The sequence below is a fragment of the Aotus nancymaae genome, unplaced genomic scaffold (genome assembly GCF_030222135.1).
Source record: "Aotus nancymaae isolate 86718 unplaced genomic scaffold, 86718_ANA_hifiasm-v0.15.2.pri h1tg000058l, whole genome shotgun sequence".
Lineage (NCBI taxonomy): Eukaryota > Metazoa > Chordata > Mammalia > Primates > Aotidae > Aotus > Aotus nancymaae.
Window position 1 is genome coordinate 27,904,247 of NW_026988472.1, and position 25,393 is coordinate 27,929,639.

Sequence of the window (25,393 nt, forward strand, 5' to 3'; positions counted from 1 at the left end):
ATCTGATAACACCAAGTATTTGATGAGGAGGTGGGCCAAACGGAAAACCTCATTCACTACTGAAGAGAGAGTAAATCAGTAAAACCACCGATTTGTCACCCAGAGCAATGTGGTGACATGTAGCAATGTTGAAGATGTTGCTAAGATCCAACAATTCCACATCAAACTATATTCTGTAAAGAATCTCTTAAACAGGTATCCAAGGAGACAGGTATAAAAAAGAAGTTCACTTCATCATTGTTTATAATAGTGAAAAGTTGGAAACAACCTAAATGTCCGTGGACAGGACAATGTTGTTGGCATATTCAAGCAACAGAATAATAATACCTTACAGCAGTAAAATAGCACAATATTATGTATCGACCTGGAGAAATTTCCAAAATGGTGTTGAAGGCAAAAAGCAACTCTTAGAACGGTATGTATATTCTTAAACATGAAGTTCTTAAATTTTAAATTTAAGAACATGCAAAATAATGCTATTAGATTGAATCACATAAAATGGGTGTTTCTGTCGGGGAAAGAAAAACACAGTCAAACATCAGCATCTTTTTTAAGCTCAACCTAGTATTTGCGGATACATTCATGGTAACACTAGGCATGAAATTCAGTGTGGCATTATCTCCTTGAGGGCAATGGGAAGGAGAGAATGGTACAGTGTTGATGCGGGCACATGAGGGAGCTTCTGCTTTGGCTGTTATATTTTATTTCTTCAAAAAACTTTTGAAGAAAACATGGCAAATGATAAACTTATCAAGGCGAGGTGGTGGGTACATGGGTATACTTACTCTATTCTTATACATTTCTGTTGAAAATATTTGCTAATGTTTAAAGCAAACCAAAGTGTTGATAGAGGTGTAACATTTTTAACCTCATGACATTATAAAGAAATATTTACAAAGTGATTAAATCCTTTGCTGCTTACTTATCTGAACATAGCACTCATGAGGCTTTTAGCATAACATAAAAAATTGAAAAGCATGGCTCCCTTCACACACCAGGCGAAAGCTTCAAATTTTGTTTTGTTCTTTTAGCACTGGTAAGATTGTCATCATTAAAACCATTCATTAGTGCCTCTCTTTTGCTTGCTGTTCTTTGGTGGCAGTCAGATGCATCTATCTACCATGGTATACAAAATTTGGTGATGATATTCAAATTTCTTTTTTTTTTTTCTTACTTCTTTGATGCCAACAGGAATCTGCAAGCAGAATATGACCGTCTAAAGCAGCAGCATGAACATAAAGGCCTGTCCCCACTGCCGTCCCCTCCTGAAATGATGCCCACCTCACCCCAGAGTCCCCGGGATGCTGAGCTCATTGCTGAGGCCAAGCTACTGCGTCAACACAAAGGCCGCCTGGAAGCCAGGATGCAAATCCTGGAAGACCACAATAAACAACTGGAGTCACAGTTACATAGGCTAAGGCAGCTGCTGGAGCAAGTGAGGAGAGAGATGGGATTTTTACAAACATTCATTTTCCCCTCCTAAACAAAACTAAACTTCAAAGCACTTTTCATAGGTGCAACAAGCATCAGTTCTTAAGGGTTTGGTATGTGCCTGGCAAAGTGATAGGTATCGAGGGATAGAAGTAGAGGACACAGAAAAACTAATGTGTCTTTTTTGTGTTTGTTCAATATTGTTTCCTACCAAAGTGTTTTTTTCTGGACCAATTTGAAATACATCTTTGGGAAAAAAATGCCCAAAGGTTTCCACTAGTTCTCTAAAAGTGAATATTTTACTTCTTGAAATGGAACTCTTTCATTTGCAATTAGTTATATTTTCTTGTTTACCTTTGTGGTTTTTTTTCTCTTAATCCCCAACACATAATTCATTAAGCCTCCACTGAAAACCTAGCAAGATACTGCATCATAAAAGGACCTACTTGGACACAGTTCTGGCTGTGAATTTTAAATTTTGAGATATGTTCTATCTTGTTACTTAATACTCCACAAAGTTACGAATTTTCCATTACATTTTTGAGATCTCACAGTCTTACTCTTCTCACATAACCTTCTAAATCTTCCAGTTATTTAATGTAATGATTTATAGTCTCACTCCCGTGTAGCTCTCATTTTTTCTCAAATTTATAAGGGCTACTTCAGATACAAACAGAGTATACATGGATTATATCAACAGTGAAATATCCCAAATTAAGCCATCTTTGGGAGGGCTTCTAAAGTAGGAAGGGTCAAAATTTATGAGTCTTGAGTGTCTATAATATTTTGATATTTATACATTTGTGTGTTTATTATGAAAATTAATTCTGTTTTCTTTTGGATGACTTAGCCCCAGGCAGAGGCCAAAGTGAATGGCACAACGGTGTCCTCTCCTTCTACCTCTCTACAGAGGTCCGACAGCAGTCAGCCTATGCTGCTCCGAGTGGTTGGCAGTCAAACTTCAGAATCCATGGGTAAGTGTCTTAACTACTCTCAGATTCTGGTATCTGAAGAAAGGTGGAGTCACATTATAGTGGTATGAATGTTTGGCCAGAGGTGTTTGATTCATTTTGGTATCAGGGAGCCACTGAAAATCATGTACCAGATGAAAAAGATCTAAAAAGAAATTTCTAAAAAGATGTATTCGGGCAGCTCTATCTGGCCCACAGAAAATTAGTATAGGTGAGAAGACCAGTTAGGAGGCAGTCGCCGAGGCCAAGATTTGTAAGTTCTGAGGGCCTGCACTTGAGAGACATGGAAGGAGAGGACTGTGGGACTGTTCTATAGTTGCCAGGGTCTGGGAACTGACTGCAAATTGTAAGGAGAGGAATGAGGGGAGAGGATTTGGTTGGAAGAAGATAGGGAAACTTTTGATTGTGGACATAATGTGTTTGAGAAATTGATGGGTCTTCTAAGTCATGTCCAGAAAGAAATTAAGATACAGATCTATACTTGAGGTAAGAGGGCAGACTGCAGAGATTTGAGAATGAGTTTCATAGAATTGATTGCTGAAGGGTATGAGATGAGAAATCTATAACAGGTCCTTCGATTCAGTGCCATGGGGAAGTAGGGTAAGGTTCAAAGAAGATGTGGTGAAATGGTAAAGAGAGCTCAATGGAAATTAAAATAAATCACAATCCATTGGGTCACTATTGGGTAATTTTGAGAAAGCATTTTCAGCCAACAGAAGAAGGAAAGTTGGGAAACTTCTGTCGTTTCAATGAAATGAAAGACTAGGTAATCTTAAAATGAATGAGGATTAAGGAAAGCGAAAACACTTTTGAAACATTACCAAGAAAGACGACTTAGGCAAAAGTTGGATGAATTTGTTGAGGAATGGTCAGCACCTTTCTTAGAACTAGGTTTTAAGAAATATGGAGCTGATGAGGTGTAAATGATCAAAGGTCAAAATGAGAGTAGGGCATTTTACAGTGGTAATGAATAGCTAGAACAGAGGTTGCTAGCCAGCTGCTCATTGTTTTTTTCCTGCTGTGTTTGGCTAGACAATAGAGGGTTTTATGAAGGCTGCAAATACTTGGTCCACCTCCCTCATTTCTCTCATGGAGCCCAGTATGAGTCAGCTCCATCCTCTAGCCTTACTTTTCCCTGGGTCCTAAACTGGTTATACTTGACCCTCTTAATCTTACCTCACAGAACAGAAAAGACCTGTGACTCATTGATTCCGTACACTTACAACTGTATTGCCTGATATGGTGATGTGTTGAGGAATTCATTTCATACTTGAGATTTTCCATGAGGGTAGAATAAAGAGAGGCAAAGTGCCTAACCAAAATGGATAGGACAGAAGGGAAAAGTTAGGGGTGTGTGTGAGTTTTATGGTGAAAAATTTGGAGATCACAGTCAGGAAAATTCAAAAGTTGGATATCATGGAAGTAAAATGCTTTCAAGCAATTTCTACATCTAAGATGGTGCCTCCCAGTGAGCTGCTGAAGATTTTACTTGGAGATCACTGAGGGGCAAGGAGTGTAGTCCATGCAGTTGAGGAGACTAAGTTTGCTGAACTTATCAGCAGGGGCTGAGGTCCTTACTGTGATGACAGTGGTAGACCCGGATGGAAAAGATGTTGAGGAAGGTGGATGAGGGCTCTAAGGAGGCAACATTTCTGAGAAGAGAGACAGGGTGGTTGAAACAAATGTGATGAAGTTCAAGAACCTGGAGCAGTGGAAAGAAGCACATCCTCTTCTGGAGAAGCCAAACCATGTAGGAAAGCCAGGTTTTGATTTCTTTGAGAAGGAAAAGGAAATGTTTGAGGTTGTTTTCCAGAATTTACTACACCTCCATGATTTGAAGCAGTGTCTGCGTCACATTATCTCTGTCTACCTGAGACCTGAATATAGCTAATAAACTGTTGGGATTGTAAGTGATAACACAGTACATTAAAAACTATTGTATACCTTTGCAAAGTCTATAAATTCTGAAAACAACTGCGCTTTACTACCCCTTTTTTTTCTACTTCAGGATTTCCCCCCTTTTTAAAGTAAGTAAAGCATATGAAACTAAGTCACATATTTTAGTCGTGAGATTCAGAGCCCTGGGTGCTTAGAAGCATTGATTATTTAGGCCGTTCACAATGGAGAATAGGCAGCATACCTGTTAAAGCACCCAAATTAAAGTGCACATTAGGATATGGTCCTGATGATTTGTGGAGCTAAAAAGATCATGGTAGTACTGAATACCAGGATGAAAGTGCTGGTATTCAGAGATAACTTGCTGATATTAAATGGATAAGCTGTGTTGTTAAATTTGTCCTCTGAAAGAAAAGACTGAATTCAAAGGTACTTTTTCTTAAACTGTGTATTAGTCTGTTTTCACACTGCTGTAAAGAACTACCTGAGACTGGGTGATTTATGAAGAAAAGAGGTCTGTTGACTCACAGTTCCACATGGCTGGAGAGGCCTCAGGAAGTTTACAATCACGGGGGAAGGTGAAGGGGGGAAGCAAGGCCATGTGCTACGTCGCAGCAGGAGAGAGAAAGCGAGGGGAAAACTGCCACACTTGGAAACCATCAGATCTTGTGCAAACTCACTCACTATTATGAGAACAGCATGGGGGAAACCGCCCCCATGATCCAGTCACCTCCCACCGGATCCTTCCCACAGCACATGGGGACTACAGTTCAACATGAGATTTAGGTGAGGACACAGAACCAAACAATATCAAACTTCATTTAAAAGGGAAAAACCTTACCATCTTCTGGAAGGATGCACACAGTTGTTTAAATAAATACAGTGTGGATCCTTGTGCTTTGAAGGCTTGAGATATGATAAGGCCAGGATTTGCTGAACCATATTCTGGATAGAGCTGCATTCTTTAAATATACAACCCCAATGATTTTAAGTCAAACATGAGAGAAGTCATACTAGGTGATGTGTCTAAACAGTCAACATATTTCCTCAAGCCATGAAATACTTATCACTGAGTCTCTATGTACAATTTGTGTTCTGTATAGTTCTTACTGAGAATGTGCTAATGAAATTTACCTTCTATTAGAGGAAGCAAATACAGAACAAAATAAAAATTAACAATGTTTATCCTCTGTTGGCTCTCATGGGCTGCATACACAAATCTGTGATGTCCTAACAACTCCTTATTGCTGATGACTCCTAACTTTCCACCAGATTCCTGTTTTTTGAAGCACTTTATTTATTTAAATATTAAACCATTCCTTTGCTTTTTAAAAAATAAATTTCATCGTGCATTTGAGGTTTATGACATGATAGCTCCCTAGCTTTTTATTTAGAATAATTTCAAACTTGCGGCAAAATTGCAATTAATTCAACAGTTTGCCACATTTGCATTATATCTATTTATCTATGTACTTTTACATTTAGGTGTTGTTAAAGGGATTGCATATATTTAGATTAACAGTTATATATATCTGTATGTTAACATATCTTTATACTGTATGCATTTACGTTTTATGTGCATATTTATTCATATTTATGTGTGTATATAGTTTTTGCTTTTTATTTCACTTATCCACCCAATGGCTGTGTTTCATATATAACACTTCACCCCAAAACACTTGAACATGCATCTTCTAAGATAAAAGATATTCTTACATAAGCACGATTATCACACCCAAAAAAATGAACAATACTGTTATCTAGTATACAGTTTAAATTCAGTGCCTCCAGTTCCACCAATTAACATTCTTTTTTATATATACTTTAAGTTCTGGGGTACATGAGCAGAACGTGCAGGTTTGTTACATAGTTATCCACGTGCCATGGTGGTTTGCTTCATCCATCACCCTATCGTCTACATTAGGTATTTCTCCCAATGCTATCCCTCCCCTAGCCACCCACCTCCCAACAGGCCCTGGTGTGTGATGTTCCACTCCCTGTGTCCATCCAGAAGGTGGGTGATCTTTGCATTTCCAACTGAGGTACCTGGTTCATTTCACTGAGACTGGTTGGACAGTGGGTGCAGCCCAAGGAGGGCAAGCTGAAGCAGGGTGGGGCATCACCTCATCTGGGAAATGTAAGGGGCCAGGGACCTCCCTCTCCTAGCCAAGGGAAGCCATTAGGAACTGTTCCCTGCACTCTGGCCCAGATACTGTGCCTTTCCCATGGTCTTTACAACCTGCAGACCAGGAGATTCCCTCTGGTGCCCACAACACCAGGGCCCTGGATTTCCAGCACAAAACTCGGCAGCCATTTGGAAGACACCGAACTAGCCACAGCAGTCTTTTTTTTTCCATACCACAGTGGCACTGGGAATACCAGTGAGACAGAACCTTTTACTCCCATAGAAAGGGGTCTGAAGCCAGGGAGCCAAGTGTTCTGAATCAGCAGGTCCCATCCACATGATGACCAGCAAGCTAAGATCCACTGGCTTGAAGTTCTCGTAGCCAGCACAGCAGTCTGAGCTCAACCTGGGATGGTCCAGCTCAGTCGGCGGGAGGGGTTTCTGCCATTGCTGAGGCTCCAGTAGGTTACTTTAACAACACAGTGTAAACATAGCCTTGGGAAGTTTGAACTGGGTAGAGCCCATGGCAGCTCAGCAAGGCCTCTGCAGGCAGACTGTGTCCCTAGACTCCCTCATCACTGGGCAGGGCATCTCAGAAAAAAAGGCAGCAGCCCATCGGGGACTTACAAATAAAGCCCCCACTTTCCTGGGACAGAGCACCTGGGAAAAGGGGCAGTTGTGGGAACAACTTCAGCAGACTTAAACATCCCTGCCTGGCAGCTCTGAAGAGAGCAGTGGACCTCCCAGCACAGTGTTCAAGGTCTGATAAGGGACAGACTGCCTCCTCAAGTGGCTCCCTGACCCCCATGTATCCTGACTGGGAGGCAGCCCCCAGTAGGGGCAGACAGACATCTCATACAGGAGAGCTCTCTGGCTGCCATTCAGCAGGTACCCTTCTGGGATGAAGCTCCTAGAGGAAGGAACAGGCAGCAACCTTTGCCCCTACTGGTGATTCCCAGGTAAGTATGGCCTGGAGTGGACCTCCAGCAAACTCTAGCAGATCTGCAGCAGAGGGGCCTGTTAGAAGGAAAACTAACAAACAGAAAGAAATAGTTTTAACATCAACAGACAGGACGTCCACTCAGAGACCCCATCCAAAGGTCACTGACTTCAAAGATCAAGGGTAGATAAATCCATGAAGATGGAAAGAAACCACTGCAAAAAAGGCTGAAAACTTCAAAAACCAGAACACTGCTTCTCTTCCAAGGGATCACAACTCCTTGCCAGCAAGAGAACAAAACTGAATAAAGAATGAGTTTGATGAATTGACAGAAGCAAGCTTCAGAAGGTAGGTAATAACAAACTTCTCCAAGCTAAAGGGGCATGTTCTAACCCAATGCAAGGAAGCTAAGAACCTTGAAAAAGGTTAGATGAAATCCTAACTAGAATAACCAGTTTAGTGCTAACTAAAATAACCAGTTTAGAGAATAACATAAACGACCTGATGGAGCTGAAAAACACAGCACAAGAACTTTATGAAGCATACACCAGTTTCAATAGCTGATTGATCAAGTGGAAGAAAGGATATCAGAGATTGAAGATCAACACAATGCAATAAAGCAAGAAGTCAAGATAAGAGAAACAAGAATGAAAAGAAATGAACAAAGCCTACAAGAAATAATATGAAATTATGTGAAAAGACCAAATCTACGTTTGATCAGGATACCTGACAGTGATGGGGAGGATGAAACCAAGTTGGAAAACACTCTTCAGGATATTACTCAACCTAGCAAAGCAGGCCAACATTCAAATTCAGGTAATATAGAGAACACCACAGAGATAGTCCTCAAGAAGAACAACCCCAAGTCACATAATCATCAGATTCACCAGAGCTGAAATGAAGGAAAAAATGCTAAGGGCAGCCAGAGAGAAAGGTCAGGCTACCCACAAAGAGAAGCCCATCAGACTCACAGCAGATCTCTCAGCAGAAGCCCTACAAGCCAGAAAAGAGTGGGCGTCAATATTCAACATCTTAAAAGAATTTTTCAACCCAGAATTTAATATCCAGCCAAACTTTGCTTCATAAGTGAAGGAAAAGTAAAATCCTTTATGGACAAGCAACTGCTGAGAGATTTTGTCACCACAGGGCCTGCCTTACAAGAGCTCATGAAGGAAGCACTAAACATGGAAAGGAACAACCAATACCAGCCACTGCAAAAACATAACAAATTGTAAAGACCATCGACACTATGAAGAAACTGCATCAACTAACTGACAAAATAACCAGCTAGCATCCATAATGGCAGGATAAAATTCACACATAACAATATTAACCTTAAATGTAAATGGGCTAAATGCCCCAATTAAAAGACACAGACTAGAAAATTGGATAGAGTGAAAACCCATCAGTGTGATGTATTCAGGAGACACATCTCACATGTAAAGACACACATAGACTCAAAGGGATGGAGAAATATTTACCAAGTAACTGGAGAACAAAAAAAAGAACAGGGGTTACAATCCTAGTCTCCAATAAAACAGACTACATCAACAAAGATCTAAGGAGACAAAGGAGGGTATTACATAATGGTAAAGGGATCAATACAACAAGAAAAGCTAATGATCCTAAATATATATGCGCCCAGTACAGGAGCACCCAGATACATAAAGCAAGTTCTTAGAGACCTACAAGAGACTTAGACTCCCACACAATAATAGTGGGAGACTTTAACACCCCACTGTCAATATTAGATCAACGAGACAGAATATTAACAAGGACATCCAGGACTTGAAAGAAGATCTGGACCAAGCAGACCTAATGGACATCTACAGAACTCTCCACCCCAAATCCACAGAATATACATTCTTCTCATCACTACATCACACTTACTCTAAAATTGACCACATAATTGGAAGTAAAACACTCTCCGCAAATGCAAACAAATGGAAATCGTAATAGTCTCTCAGACCACAGTACAATCAAATTAGAACTCAGGATTAAGAAACTCACTCAAAACCACACAATTACATGGAAACTGAACAACCTGCTCCTGAATGAGGACTGGATAAATAGTGAAATAAAGGCAGAAATAAACATCTTCTTTGAAACCAATGAGAATGAAGACACAATGTACCAGAATCTCTGGGACACATTTAAAGCAATGTCTAGAGGGAAATTTGTAGCACTACATGCCCATAGGAGAAAGGAGGAAAGATCTAAAATTGACACCCTAACATCACAATTAACAGAACTAGAGGAGCAAGAACAAACAAATTCAAAAGCTAGCAGAAGACAAGAAATAACTTAAGATCATAGCAGAACTGAAGGAGACAGAGACACAAAAAACCCTTCAAAAAAAAAAAAAATCAATCCAGGAGCTGGTTTTTTGAAAAGATTAACAAAATAGACCACTAGCCAGACTCATAAAGAAGAAAAGAGAGAAGAATCAAATAGATGTAATAAAAAATAACAAAGGGTATATCGTCGCCAATCCCACAGAAATACAAACTGCCAACACCTGTATGCACATCAACCAGTAAATCTAGAAGAAATGGATATATTCCTGGACACTGACATCCTCCCAAGACTAAACCTGGAAGAAGTCGAATCCCTCAATAGACCAATAACAAGGTCTGAAATTGAGGCAGCAATTAATAGCCTACCAACCAAAAACAGGCCAGGACCAGACAGTTTCACAGTCAAATTCTACCAGAGGTACAAAGAAGAGCTGGTACCATTTCTTCTGAAACTATTCCAAACAATACAAAAAGAGGGAATCCTTCCTAACTCATTTTATAAGGCCAAAATTAATATTCTTTATAGCGGCTTTTTTCATTCAGGGTCCAAAGAAGGTGCATGCTTTGCATTTTATTATGTCTCTATAGTCTCCTTTTATCTGGAGCACTTTCCCAGCCTCTTTAAATCTTTCATGACATTGATATATTCAAGAGGTCGGGCTAGATGTTTTGTAGAATGTCCCCCGCTTGTTTCCAAGTGATTGGGTTCAGGTTAAATGTTTTATGCCAGATTACCACACAGGTAAGGTGGTATCCTTAGTACATCACATCAAGGTTTTCCTCAAGATTCTCTCCATCCCCTTCACTCTTCTTCACTCTCCCTGGGCACTCCTTCCATTCTTGACTTCCGCTATGTTGACAGCTCTTAAGATTTACAGCCCAGACCTCCCACCTGAGCATCTTCTGGATAAAATTATAAATAGAAATACAGCCAAATCTGAAATCATGATCAACCTTTGAAACATCTCTTCCAATTTCCCAATCTACACAAAGTCATTTTCTACACCTTCTTCCCTTACCTGCCTTCCTTAGCCATGGTCCACCTCCATCAATCCAGTCACCAAGGTCAGTCTGTTATGGTACTTATAACAAAGAGCAAAAGTCTTCAAATCAGCTACTTCTGCCCAAATTTAGCCCTCATCATGTATTACTGGAACAGACAATATGAATACTTTCCTAATTGGTTTCTCTGTCTTTGGTCTCTCTTCCTTTCCAAGCTATCTTACAGATACTTCCAGTTCCTCTTCTGCCATTCAAATTATATTATTCCCCTCCCTAAGATTTTATGGCTTCTGTTTGACAACAGAATAAATAAATGTTCTCTTTGGCCTTGAGTTCATTATGTTCTTAACCTGAAATATAGCATCCTTTCTTTTTACTCAGTTTTCTTTTGGAACTTAATCATGCATTATATCGTTCTGGTTTTTTTGTTTTTGTTTTTTCTTTTGTATGAGACAGAGTTTTACTTTATTGCCCAGGCTGGAGTGCAGTGGCACAATCTTGGCTCACTGCAACCTCCACCTCCCAGGTTCAAGCGATTCTCCTGCCTCAGCCTCCCCAGTAGGCAGGATTACAGGCCCACCACGATGCCAGGCTAATTTTCCTGTAGTTTTAGTAGAGATGCGGTTTCCCCATGTCGGCCAAGCTGTTCTTGAACTCCTGACCTCAATAATTCACCCGCCTCTTCCTCCCAAAGTGCTGGGATTACAGGCATAAGCCACCACGCCCCACCATGTTTTCAGACAGACAGTTACTAGTACTTTCTTCTGCCTACAACTCCCTAGAACTTAAGCTCCTTAAGGACAGGATGAAAGTCTTGCTCATTGTCATTACTATATGAGGACACCCTGTGCAACAAAAACAATCAGTAAAGTGCTTGTTGAGTTAATATTTCGGAAATCAAGCACAGTACATTCTTGTGTACACATGGAAAAGCCCACGTGTTTTGGAAATTTAGCTACTAGTTTCAGTATCTTTCATGACCATTCATAACTGATCAGCTAATAATCAGCAACAATACTGTACACCATAATATATTAAAGATGTTACACCCAGAATTTATGTGTGAAATTGAAAGCATCTGTTCTATATCATAAGGGAAAAATTAATTGAAGCCAAATATTGGGTATTGGATAAATCATTGTACTTTTTCTTCTAAAAAAAATAAACTGGGGAAAGGCAGGAAATACACATCAAGTTGGAAATTGGTTAAAATTCAAAGAAAATTGTTGATGGGCATATTTGCTCACACACAGCCCCCTTTGTAAGAAAAAAATTTCTTGTATACAACTCCTTTTCTAAAAAACAGAAAATAATTTGTTTAGATTCAGACAAAATCACAGGAGTGATTATTGTGTCTATTCTGCATAGGCTGCATAGGTTCTGGCTACAATAACTTTTTAAGCAAATAGAACCATTTGAATCAAAGAAAGGGAAGTGAGTCAGATGGGATATCCCTTCAAGAAAGGGATCTGAAACCATCGTTATGTTTCAGAAGGCTGAAGAATATCTTGCCATGGAAAAGCATTCCTTTTCTTTTTTCTCAGATTAAATTGAGTCATCTACTTATTTTTTCTTCACTTTAGCAGTGATTAAAGGAGACTATCATATTATGCTATATCATGGTACTATTTAACTTCGACTATGTCTTTTCTTATTTTAAAAAATGTTTCAGTGGTTTATTTGGACCACATTCAGACAAGCAGGAAGACTAAATAGCTAATAATCCCAGAAACGTTATTTTTCTTTTCATTATTTCAATAGTTTACAGGGAACAGGTGATGTTCCGTTACATGTATAATTTCTTCGGTGGTGATTTCTGACACTTTGAGGCACACATCACCCAAGCAGTGTACACTGTACCCAACGTGTAGTCTTTTATCCTTCACCCCCTTCCCACCCTTCCCCACAAGTCCCCAGAGTCCACTGTATTATTCTTATGCCTTTGCATCCTCATAGCTTAGCTCCCACTTATAAGTGAAAACATACAATATTTGGTTTTCTATTCCTGAGTTACTTCACTTAGAATACTGGTCTCCACCTCCAACCAGGTTGCTGTGAATGCCATTATTTTGTTCCTTTTTGTGGCCGAGTAGTATTTGCATTTTCTTTATCCACTCATTGGTTGATAGGCATTTAAGCTGGTTCCATATGTCTGCAGTTTTGAATTGTGCTGCTATAATCATGCATATGCAAGTGTATTTTTCACATAATGACTTCCTTTCCTTTGGGTATATATCCAGTAGTGGGACTGCTGGATCAAATGGTAGTTCGACTTTTAGTTCTTTAAGGAGTCTCCATAGTGTTTTCCATAGTGATTGTACTAGTTTACATTCCCACCAGCAGTGTAAAAGTGTTCTGTTTTCACCACATCCACACCAACATCTATTATTTATGCTTGTTTATGGAAATCACCTTAAGAGTACAATCAAGTTTAAATGTTAAAGAATTGCCATCAACTAAGTTTAGAATCCCTCAAACACTAGCAGTATGCTATTTGAGCAGGCATTGAATCAGTGAAGTAGGGATAAGGGCTGTGCAAGTCTCTAGTGTGCAGCTGGAACTCAGTAAATATTTTCTTGTTGAATAAGTAAGTGGAAACAAAAACAACCCCATCAAAAAGTGGGTGAAGGATATGAACAGATACTTCTCAAAAGGAGACATGTATGCAGCCAACAAACATATGAAAAAAAGCTCATCATCACTGGTCATTAGAGAAATGCAAATCAAAACCACAATGAGATACCATCTCACACCAGTTAGAATGGCGATCATTAAAAATCAGGAGACAACAGATGCTGGAGAGGATGTGGAGAAATAGGAATGCTTTTACACTGTTGGTGGGAGTGTAAATTAGTTCAACTGTTGTGGAAGACAGTGTGGCGATTCCTCAAGGCTCTAGAACCAGAAATACCATATGACCCAGCAATCCCATTACTGGGTATAGACCCAAAGAATTATCAACCATTCTGTTATAAAGACAAATGCACACACGTATGTTTATTGCGGCACTGTTCACAATAGCAGACTTGGAAACAACCCAAATGCCCATCAATGATGGACTGGATAAAGAAAATGTGGCACATATATACCATGGAATATGCCTTAAACCACAAAAGTTTTAAAACAGTAAGATTATTTTATTCAAGTATTTATTAAAATCTATATATGCCAGGCACTGTTCAAATGACTGAACGGTGCCTGGCATATATAGATTTTAATAAATATTTGAATAAAATATTCAAATGACTAAACAGTGCCTGGCATATTGTTCACTGTAGATACAGCTGTAAACAGAGATACAGACCAATGGAACAGAACAGAGGCCTCAGAAATAATGCCACACATCTACAACCATCTCATCTCAGACAAACCTGACAAAAACAGGCAGTGGGGAAAAGATTCCATATTTAATAAATGGTGTTGGGAAAACTGGCTAGCCACACACAGAAAGCTGAAACTGGATCCCTTCCTTATCCCTTATATAAAAATTAACTGAACATGGATTAAACAAACAAACCCCACCCCCACTCTCTCTCCATGAAACTCTCGTTCTTATGGAGGCACACAGGCTTAACAAGTAAATAAGTAAACTATATAGGTATGTTGAGTGGTGAGATAAACACTCTGAGGAGAGGGCTAGCAAGGGACAATGAGAAAGAGTCATCAGAAAGTGTAGTCTTGGAAGTCCTCATTGATGAGGTGCAGTTGAGCAAAAACTTTAAGTGAGGGTGTGAGCTGTACACGTATTTGAGGGAAAAGTGCTCCAGACAGAAGGATCAGCAAATGCAAAGACCCTGAGAGGTGAGGGTGATTGGCTTGCTCAAGTACAGCAAGAAGTTCAATGTAGATAAAGTAGAGTGAACAAGAGTTGGAAAAACAGTACTTCTCTGGCCTGGGAATTTGACACAACCTGCTTTGGAAAATGGAATATAAGCAGGTACGACAAAAGTAGAGGCATAGAATGTCTGAGTGGTAGGTCTTGCTCTCTTGTGCTTATGTGCCACAAGAAGCACATGGCCCAGGTAGCTTCCTGGCCCAAGAAGGATGAGAGACATGTGCAACAGACCTGAACCCAGACCACAACTTGTCAAGTCCATCTGAGTGCCAGCAAAAGTCCAGCCAAACAACAGATGCATGAATGAGAAATATGCAACGTGAGAATTTTGTGAGTATTTGTTATGTAGCAACAGCTGACTGATAACCCTATTGTGGGCATCAAACCAGCCAGATAGAATATTTATGGTTGGTCTAATCATACACTATGTAGCTACAACATAATAGGTGTATTAATCCATTTTCACACTGCTATAGAGATACTACCTGAGACTGGGTAATTTATAAAGGAAAGAGGTTTAATTGACTCACAGTTGCAGCCATCAGAAAGGATGAGCTCATGTCTTTTGCAGGGACATGGATGAAGCTGGAAACCATCAATCTCAGCAGACTAACACAAAAACAGAAAACCAAACACTGCATGTTCTCACTCATAAGTTGGAGTTGAACAATGAGAGCACATGGACACAGGGAAGGGAATGTCACTCACTGGGTCCTGTCAGGGGGTGGGGGGCTAGGGGAGGGATAGCATTCTGAGAAATATCTAATGTAGATGACGGGGTGATAGATGCAGCAAACCACCATGGCATGTGTATATACCTATGTAACAAACCTGCACATTCTGCACATATACCCCAGAACTTAAAGCATAATTCAAAAAAATTTTTTAAGTTTTCCATTAAAGCAAATAAGCCAATTTTACATTTGTATTATACTTAGACACTCAGAGGCTCACAGAGGGTTTATCTGTGAAGATGAACTTGGCTGACATCATTAGCTTTATGCTTTATAATTTGATCTTTGAAATAATTCAGGAACAGGAATGCCAATCACTTCATTGAACTGTACCTGAATTTTAACAGAGTACAATTGAGTTCCTAGAGCTCCAATATGATGTAATTAAACTGTCAGAAATATTAACATCGATGTTCATGAGCATCTCTCTTGGCTCTGATTTATTCTGTAAGGCATACTGTCACTAAAGTGGACTTACTGCCATTAAAAAATGCCTCATGTTTCCCAATTCAGCAAAAATTTGCATCAGTAATGGAACAGAGAGATGTAATCAGCCCTGCAGTTGTCAGAATCTTGTTCGTCTTGGTAGTATTTCATTCATTTCATCTTCACCAGATAATGGTAGTTTAAAACTGCCAGAAAAAAGAAACTAAAGATACTGAATTCCACTTTTTCTAAAGGCACAAACTTAAGCAAATAGTGCATGTGTGTGAGAAGGGAGGAAGAGAGAGAGAAAGAGAAGAGAGAGAGTTTGTAACTCTTCCTTTTCTGCTTTGTGATCTTAATTGTTCAGCACCCATTTCCTTAACATTGCAAAGAGCTTTCCTGTCGTACGTTACTAGGAGACTCATGTAGTCTGAGACTTTTTATCTACGTTAAGTTCTTATCCCTCCATTCTAATAATAATATGCAGCCTCACATCCACCTAGAATATGATTGTGTCTCAATGGTTAGCATTGGCAATGATTCTTTTAGCTTGTACTGTAAAAAACAAGGATAAAAATGAAGAATAAATGCAGGATTATAATCATAGTTGAAAATCCAAGTGGCACAGACCAAAGGAAATGACAAGCATATTTAAGTCATTTAGTCACTGGCTTCCAAAGCATTTCCAAGTCAGATGTACACCTGAGGTTATCCCTAAGCAAGTTCCTTATTGTTGACTTGCTAAAGCAAGGTCTTGTTTTAGATGGAAGTGACAATGTGCAGAACAAATAGAGCTTGAATAGCAGTTATTTTCACTATTGGCAGATTTGTATATGATGAAAAATTAGTTGCAAAAGACCTTCAAAGTTTAATTTTGTTTGCGCCTAAGAAATTACCCTTTTACTTGCAAATGCTGTTTGAAGTGTATTTCTTTAACACATGAATAGACAATAGAGACCCAGATGCACAAAACCTACAGGGAGATTTCCATTCCCAGTGAAGATCATCCATCCCTAGGTGTCTTTGCTTCCATATCATCATTCTCTCCTCACAAACAAATTGTCACAATTTTAAAATTTCTTCTTTATAGAACCCAAAAGATAATTATGATAAAGTAGTCTCAAGTAACAAAGAGGAAAGGAACATAACATCCCAGTATATGCCATATTTACAGTTTTTAGAATATTCATATTTCATTACCTATATAGGACACATACTATTTTTAATTCTATTACATTGGAGTTTAAAGGTACTTGAGTTTTGTTTATATTTTTGGTTAAATGTCAAAAGAGTGAAAAAAACTTCAGTGTCTCGACTCCCTTCTTGCTTTCATGAAGTGAATGCAAAATGTAAGATTCTTGTTCTTTTGTGTTGAGACAGCACTGAAAGTGTGCAGTAATAATTATTTTATTACATACAACAAAGTTTCACATTTGTTAACTGGGCACAAAAGAGAGTTTGTCAATTTTACCTTTATCAATTGACTTATTTTTTTGTTCATTCTTTTTAATTTTAAAGCTTATTTTTCGTATTTTTTTTAAAATAGAGTCAGGGTCTCACTGTGTTGCCCAGGCTGCTCTCAAATTCCTGGCATCAAACAATCCTCCCACCTCTGCTTCCCAAGGGGCTGGATTACAGGCATGAGCCACTGCACCTGGCCTGTTTTTTGATGTATAATATTTGTACATATTTATGGGGTACATGTGATGTTTTGTTGCATGCACAAAATGTGCAATGATCAAGTCAGGGTATTTAGAGTATTCATTATCTCATGTATTTATCATTTCTACATGCGGGACACATTGCAAGTAATTCTAGTCAACTTTTAAAAAGATAGTTTTTTTTTTTCTTCAAGGATAATGATATAAACTACAGTGTGGAATTCTTCTTCCCTTTAAAGAATTATTTCCTAATTATTAAGCTTGAGGGGTTTGTTATTTATGAGCTAGTAAAATGAATTTATAATGGTGTTAAAAATATAACTATGGCCCTTTTCTCTAATCTCTCTCTGTTTTGTAAAAATGTAATTTTCCATTATTTGTTTTTGGTTTTTGTTAAGGTGAGGAAGATCTTCTCAGTCCTCCCCAGGACTCAAGCACAGGGTTAGAGGAGGTGATGGAGCAACTCAACAACTCCTTCCCTAGTTCAAGAGGTAAGCTCCAATACCTAGAAGGGACTCAGATTTGTTGGGATCAGGACACTAGCTTCCATACCCAACTGGTGTGTGTATTTTCCATATGGAAGCCAACACGTGATATCAGAATGGCAATTTGATGGAAAGATCCATCAAATGGAAAGATTTGATTTTTAAGTGTGAATTTCTGGTTTGGAGTATTCTGAATTCAAATACCCGTGAAGTCAACATGTTTCCAGAAATGAGAATACTACCTTCTATTTGTCTTCAGGTATTTTACTTGCTTCACACAGTAGTCTGAAGAGTTAATTATGAGGTGCCTTTTAGTGAAGCGCAATTATTATGTGACTTTTACAGATGAGGAAATTAATGCCCTGATGGTGCCTTTGCCAGGAACATATGGCTGCTACACACTACAGCAAAGCCTAGGACATGCCTAGTGATTGGTGGTGGTGGTGGTGATCTCTTACTTGCAATCTCATGCCCTTTATATTTAAAAATTATATCTCCATCATTTAAATATAGGGACAATTAAATCTTCATAGAGTAGTTTGTTATTATTTTTTACTTCAGTAGATGGAATATAGGCTTAGCAAAGAAAGACATTAATATTTTTCTTTCTCTTCATCACTTTGGCCTTGCGTATTTTGCCCCCATACAAAAGCAGCGTTTTACCCCACAGAATTTTCCCGGTGGCTTTCATGAGCTTCAGATGCCTTGCTTCCTCTAAGAAGATGTTTTGCTGCTACTCTTCGGTTCTGGGGGCATTTATTTGGTTTATTGCCCTCACATAAAGTCACTGTGTCGCCTTCCTTCAATGAATAAAAAGGATGGTGGCAGTCACCTGTGATCAAATAGAAGGAAAGCCTAGAGAAACAAAAGGGAGAAAACACAAGGCTTTGTGGCCAGTGATTGGCACCTCTAATGGGCAGCCTGGGAGGGATGGGCAGCAGGAAATCTGGGCTGTTTGTTCCTCTCCATAAGGGCAATGAGGAGGGTGTATTGAGTAGTGTGCTTTTCCTATCTTTTTGTTCAGTGTCAGTTAACAATAGCCATTTCCTAGCTATTTGATGTGCAAGTAAACGTTGTGCAGTGCACATTAAAAGCAATAATGTTCTGGTACAGCGTTGCTAAGGAACCGTCAGGGGAAGCTAATTTTAAATGTCTGCACCAGCCATCTTTTCACTACTGAGCGCCTCTGATGTGTTGATTTTAACAGATAAAAATCTTATCTGTCTTCCACCCACCTCCACATCCCCCACCACCACCTGCAACCCCATTCTGACTGTCTTAGGTATCTCCTCCTTCTAGATGTCATAATTCATAATAAGAAGACCATACACAGGCTTGACAGAATCAAATGCTTTCACCTTTCTCCTCATTACTTTGTCCTGCCCACTTTTACCAACACCTACTATGTGGAGGTACTACGGATGGGAAGAAGAAATGACAAGTTCCTTGCCTTCAAGGTGCTCATGGCCAATTGGAGATACAGAATTCCAAAGAAATTCCAATCGCAATACAATAATTGATTACTGTATGATCCTGGCCCCAGACTGGTGGCTTGTTTACCTGCTCTGTGGAAAGTTGGTGGCTGCCCTGTTAGCACCCTGGGCATTTCTTCCACATCTAAACAAGAGGTTCACAGAGAAGAAGCTACAGCAAGGCTCATGGCTCTGCTTTCTCATAGGCAGCCTTGACTTCCTGGACTTTTTGTACCTGCATCTCTGGTCCACCCGAATTATCTGTAAGGTAGAAACCCTTTGCACTGTCTCTCTGCATACTGCTTTTAGACTCCTTAAAGCTAGATACCACATGGGTGTGGAAGAAGCTTCCTGGAATACTAGAAATATACCTCCTCTGATACGGTATTTGGCAGTTAGCATATCTGATGCTGATTTATGTACTTATATGGGAAACTTTGGAAACTCAATTCAGGCCACCTGGATAGTGTTTACTCACTTAGTGCTTAGGGAAGAATTTCAGGCCTTAAGTGCTGATTTACATTCTCAAACGTGGGATAAGGAGGTCTTGTCCGATACCAATTCTATTAATTAAGTTTCTACTTACTCATTGGTACCCTTGTGGCCTGAGAAAATTAATTCACATTCTTAAAAAACAAAACAATTAAACTAAAAACATAGGAGAGTAGCTAAGATATTGGAAGATCTGGCTGATCGTTCTTTAATACTGTGACCTTGGCATTTCCTCATGTTTTGCTACTTCCAGCTAAATTAAGCCTTCTTACAGGCCTTTTTCTCCCCAAATTCAAGTGGACAAAAAGTTTCATTATTGTAAAAATGAGGCTACTTATTGATGCACTAGTGTTTTTTGGACACTGTATTTCCAACTAAAAGCTTTTTTTATAATTTGAAAAATGGCATATATGTGTGTGTGTATATATACACACACATGTAGTCAAGTTTGGTGGGAACATATATATACACACACACACATATAGTCAAGTTTGGTAGGAACATCTTACCAGTTGGTAGATGTGTTTGGCTGATATTAAGCAGATATTCTTGAGAAACTTAACGTCTCAGGATTACAGTCTTTCAAATGGAAGAGCCTTGAAAGGTCATCTTAACACTTTTAACATCCAGGACAGTCACTTTTGACTCTGTTTTGACCGTTATCCATATCAGAGAAACATTTTACATCATAAACTGGGGTAAAGATATAAAGTAAATTATATGTGTTTATGTACCATACATGTATATATACACTCACCATATGTACACACACGTTTACAGTCACATATGCATACAAAGATCAGAGACAAAAGTTTCAAGTGATGCCTTCCATACTACATATAATGCATGCTATTTTTCTTTTATTTATTTAAAAACAAAATGCTGGTTGCAACCCACTAAATGGATTTTCTGAACCAGTGGTTTAAAAATACTGATCTATCCAATCTCAGTTTTTCTTGCCTAATTGAATTATCTTTCAAAAAAATTTAGATTTTGACATTTTTGCCATGAAAGTTTCTGCCAAGACATGGCTAATGTCTCAGAGAACTTCATAGTTTTATTTTAACGCTACCATCCATATTCTCATTGTTGTGTTACAAAAAAAACAAAGTTCATGGTTGCTACAGCTGTTTTGGACGGCTGTTTGAGTAACTCAAAACAGATGTGAGAGCCAGAGGTCTGACATTTACTGGAAATGTGCTATTAAATACCACCTCATGGTTTACTTAACCCTGCTAGATAATTGCCCACAGAGGAAAAGCCATTTTTAAGAAACACATGCTTTTCATAAATATAAAGTATATAGATAGGTAAGCTATTGTGTACCTCAAATTTACAACTTTTCTGTTGGTCCTTGCCACAGAATTGGACCTGACGGTATCAGCTAACCTTTATCTTTTATTTTCACAAAGAGTACCTGGAAGCCCAGAGAAGTTAGGTGCCTTGTTTATGGCCATTCAGCAAGTTAAGTTGGGCTTCTAATCTTAATGGCTTTGCTAAACTGTTACCAAAATTAATAAAGGACTTGAATGCTCAGTGATAAACCAATGGTCAACACTGTCCTGCATAATAGGCAATATAAGCAGCAGCATATTCAAGATATGAATGTGTGCACATTTAGCTTTGTGATTGTATCTTTCTGATTGGTCTCTAGATATAGTTTACAAACACTTGGGAGATTTGAGTGGCTCAGTGTGTATATAAACACTGAGTATTAGTCAATTTCTGTCTAATCTATTTATCTATCTCTAATCTCTTCCTGTAAGTATATGTATAGCAGTTGAATTCTAGTGTAAGAAGTCGTTATCTACTTTATTACAAGTTACTTTCTAAATCTCTGCCATTCTATAGGAAAACTATATGGGTAGAATAAACAAATGTAATTTTTAAAATATCCCCATTAGGTTATCTGTCCAAGTCTCTGATCATTTAGCAGACTAACAAAGGTATTTTTATTGTATGTGCATTGATGAAAGAAATGCTCTCCTAGTTAGTAGTATGGTATTAGGCTCTCTAAAATGTGGTGCCACTGTATATAGATTAATGAATAATCAGAGCCAAGATAAGCTCTTAGTGCAGTTAAGACAATCCAGAAAGCAGTTAACAATGCTGTTATTTCTGCCTGCACAATCTCTTGCCTACTGACCTGTGCCACGTTATTTTTATCCCTACCAGCCCATGCCATTCTCTTTTTCATACCATCCTCTTTTAAATAAGCCCACATACATTCTATCAGATATCCCTAAATTACCAACCCAACAGCTTTGTAAAACCTGCCATCTTTTAAAATTAAAATCTTATTCTGTGGTTCTTTTATGGAAGAGCAACATAAAGAACAAAGGCAGAAGTATTGTGTGTTCTTTTTCAGGCACCATTCTGTTTCCTGTATACTTCCACAAAGGATTTGAGCAGTTATTCCTTTAATCCAGGACTAGCAAACTACATACAGCCCATATGCCAAGGCTGGCCCCCCTACCTGTTTTTATAAATAAAGTTTTATTGGAACATAGCCACACCCATTCATTTACATGTTGCCGCTTTCTCATTACCAGGGTAGAGAAGTTGCAGCAGTGTTGAATAGTTGCTACGGAGACTGTAAGCTTGCAAAGCCTAAAATATTTACTATCTGGCCCTTTATGGGGAAAATTTGCTAATCCCTGCTTTAACGTTGTTATTTTGTTGTCCATTCTGATTCATTACATGAGTCAACAAGATTGTTGAGCTGAAATTGAATTGATTTATACCTTTATATTCATGTTCACCAAAGAGCCTGCAAATGTGGCCATTTGAATTTTTTTGACTTGTAAAGTAACAGAAATCCTAAAAAGGGACTCATTCTTCCTTAACTATTTTAAACAGTGAATTAAGATAAAAGAGACTAAAAGCACCCAGAAACAGTACTGTCCTGCAATTCCAACTCTAAAATAATGAATTATAATCAATATGTCAAGTTTATACTGCCCAAGGAAATTAGACTTCTCTGGACCTGACCAAGCCCTTTATTTAGATTTAGGACCGCCCCAACACACTTCCCTTTTGTCTTGATCCATTTCCTGACAACACATCACACTGCCAGATGGACACTGTAACTGAAGGGCTGAGGAATTTCATTTCCAAAAAACAATATTTATAAAATCAAACTTTTATCTGAAACTTTATTGGTCAAGAACTTTTAAAAATGTTGTAACCAACTAGCCTCTGTTTTGTCAGTGTAGAACTAGTCCTTATACAGTAGAAAATATCATTTGTTTTTAAGTTTTTCTTAAGTGAAAAAAAAGGACCTTCCTTTTCTAATGTGTTAATGAGTACATTGGGACCCAAGTGATGAGGGAGGATTTTACAAGAGATTAGAGTTAGCTTGGCTCTGGGAGGTCTATTTTCATAAAATATGGTTTCTAAAGAAGGATCTGAAACATAACACAAGTCATTTGCTGCTACATATTAAGCAATAATCAGTTGATACTGAGTTCTGAATATGACTTGGTATAGAATCACTAAAGATATGTAACATTAAACATTCTAAGAATAATTACATTCTGAAATAATAACCATAATTACATTCTAAATCACATATCTTTCTAATGAAACAGTCCTTCCTAAAGATCTGAAGTTCTCAAAGTAGACCAAAGTTACATGCCAAAACAAGTTACCCACCTTTGGCATCCAAACTAAAGAGTGCCAGTGAAGGGCAAGTTACTTGTAACACAGAAGGACTCTTGGTCATGACCCAACTACCACTTTACCAATTCACTTCATTCAGTATTTATCAAATACCTATAGTGTCTATGTACAGTACAAGGCATTGGGGATAGAGAGGTGGATAAGCAACATGTGGACCGCATCCTCAAGAGGCTTACAGTTTTGAAGGGAAGAGAATTAATTCTGCTACCAGACAGTATTAATTATAAAACATAAAGATTTTTTTTAAACCTTGCTAAAGGAATCAAAAAGAAGGGGTAATTCCTGCTGGGATTTGAGCCATCAAGGACAGAATGATGTTCCTCTCCCTTTCCCATCATTTGGTATGGGTCTCCCACTAGTGACACCCACAGCTGAGGAGCCAGTACCCATTTTTTCCCTTTTTTCCCTGGCTTGAGGAGCATTATAAATACCTGGTCAAGCTGAACATTTGATACTCCTAAGAAATCGCTGGGTTGTGAAGGAAGAAAAGAAGGGAATGGAGAAAGGGAGGGAAGAAAAACTTAGAAAATCTTTAAACATATACTAGAAGTTTTGAACCCAAAACTTGAGTTTTGAAAGGTTTCTACTGGTATTGTAGCTCCATACTTCTTCATTACAGACTAGTTGTTCTCAGATTGTTTCAGGGAGTTTTAGTCTTCTTGGAGCTACTGAAAATGATGGGTGGAGGGGAAAGGGAGATGTTGTACAGGATCTCTCACACCTCTGCTTTGAACTGCTCCAAATACTGGAATTCCATATAAGACTGTTGTAGGAGATGTCCCATTACTATAGTTAAAACAGTTTGAAAACCAAGATTTCAGTTTGAAGATCTTGGAGACAAAGGAAATTGCATGCCCAAGACATGCTATTGAAATAGTATGGTCAGAGATTCCTACTTGTCTAATTATGACTATTACCATATAATACTTTCTCATCAGAATCTACTTTTGACATATAAATAAATGCATCCAGATGTAGGAACCTATGAAACAAAGCCAATGGGTCTTTAGCCATTGCCTCTCAAGGCTCCTGATATTTGCTGAATTATGAGGAGGAAGTTGAAAGCTCATTCTTGGATCTGGCTCTGTGGCTTGCCCATTAGTGGGACTTACCTCTTCCCCTCATCTGTTCTGTTTTCTCAAATGCCTCCAGTTTCATCATGGACATACACTCAGCTTCTATCAGATAGAACAAATTCTCCCAAGAGGATGGAGTCCAGCCTCTATGTTGGGTTCTACTTTGCATTTGATGTGCAGACTTTGGGCACACAAAGTCAACTACCGTTTATGTTTCAATGTGCTGATTGTCAAGTCAAGAGTGAAGAGATTCTGAGATTTTTTTAACATTAAGTTTGAGTTGTTTTTGAAAACAATGCCCAATTTGTCAGATTTCTATTCTGTGCCAGTTTTCATCCAGTTTAATGCGTGGACTCTATGGATTCTACAAACGATGTCTTCTGGATCATGTTATCTGTTTACACTGATTTTAAGTGTATGTAAAGGTTATTTGACTAGATGTGTCTTTTGGATTTTTTCTGTTTTTTTTTTTTTTTTTTTTTTTTTTTTTTCTCCAGCAGAGAATAAATGGTCATCTCAACATTTGTTTGGTTAAAAAAAAAAAAAAAAAAAAAAGCAAATTGGAATGAAACTGTATATTTATGCATTTTTTTCCCTTTCTGATATCTCTGCCTCTTCCTCTCTCTATTATTAAAGGAAGAAATACCCCTGGAAAGCCAATGAGAGAGGTTAGTGAGATTCAGGCTCACGGCCATGGCTTCTGTCTGTCTCATCCTGCTTTTTATGTTTGGCGTTTGTGTAAGAATTGTGTGCGTGCACGCGCATGTGTGTATTACACATTGTGTTATCATGTAAGGATGGTAATCACCTCTCCACTTGCAGCTCATGAGGAACATTCCTCAAATGTTCATTGCCGTTGTCATCACCAT

General features: G+C 38.5%; 1 protein-coding gene across 16 annotated transcripts in view; it reads left to right on the plus strand.

The window, feature by feature from the left end:
• Positions 1 to 25,393, plus strand: part of DMD (dystrophin) — a 2,277,745-nt gene that overhangs the window by 2,245,036 nt on the left and 7,316 nt on the right. For 10 of the 16 annotated variants that reach the window (XM_064364425.1, XM_064364424.1, XM_064364427.1 and 7 more), the window contains 3 exons: positions 1,192 to 1,435; positions 2,282 to 2,405; positions 17,717 to 17,809. In XM_064364425.1, coding sequence (XP_064220495.1) covers positions 1,192 to 1,435; positions 2,282 to 2,405; positions 17,717 to 17,809 — 461 coding nt within the window. Of the gene's footprint in view, positions 1 to 1,191; positions 1,436 to 2,281; positions 2,406 to 17,716; positions 17,810 to 25,160; positions 25,193 to 25,393 lie in introns of all 16 variants that reach the window. The other 6 variants (XM_064364428.1, XM_064364430.1, XM_064364433.1 and 3 more) reach the window with 1 other exon arrangement.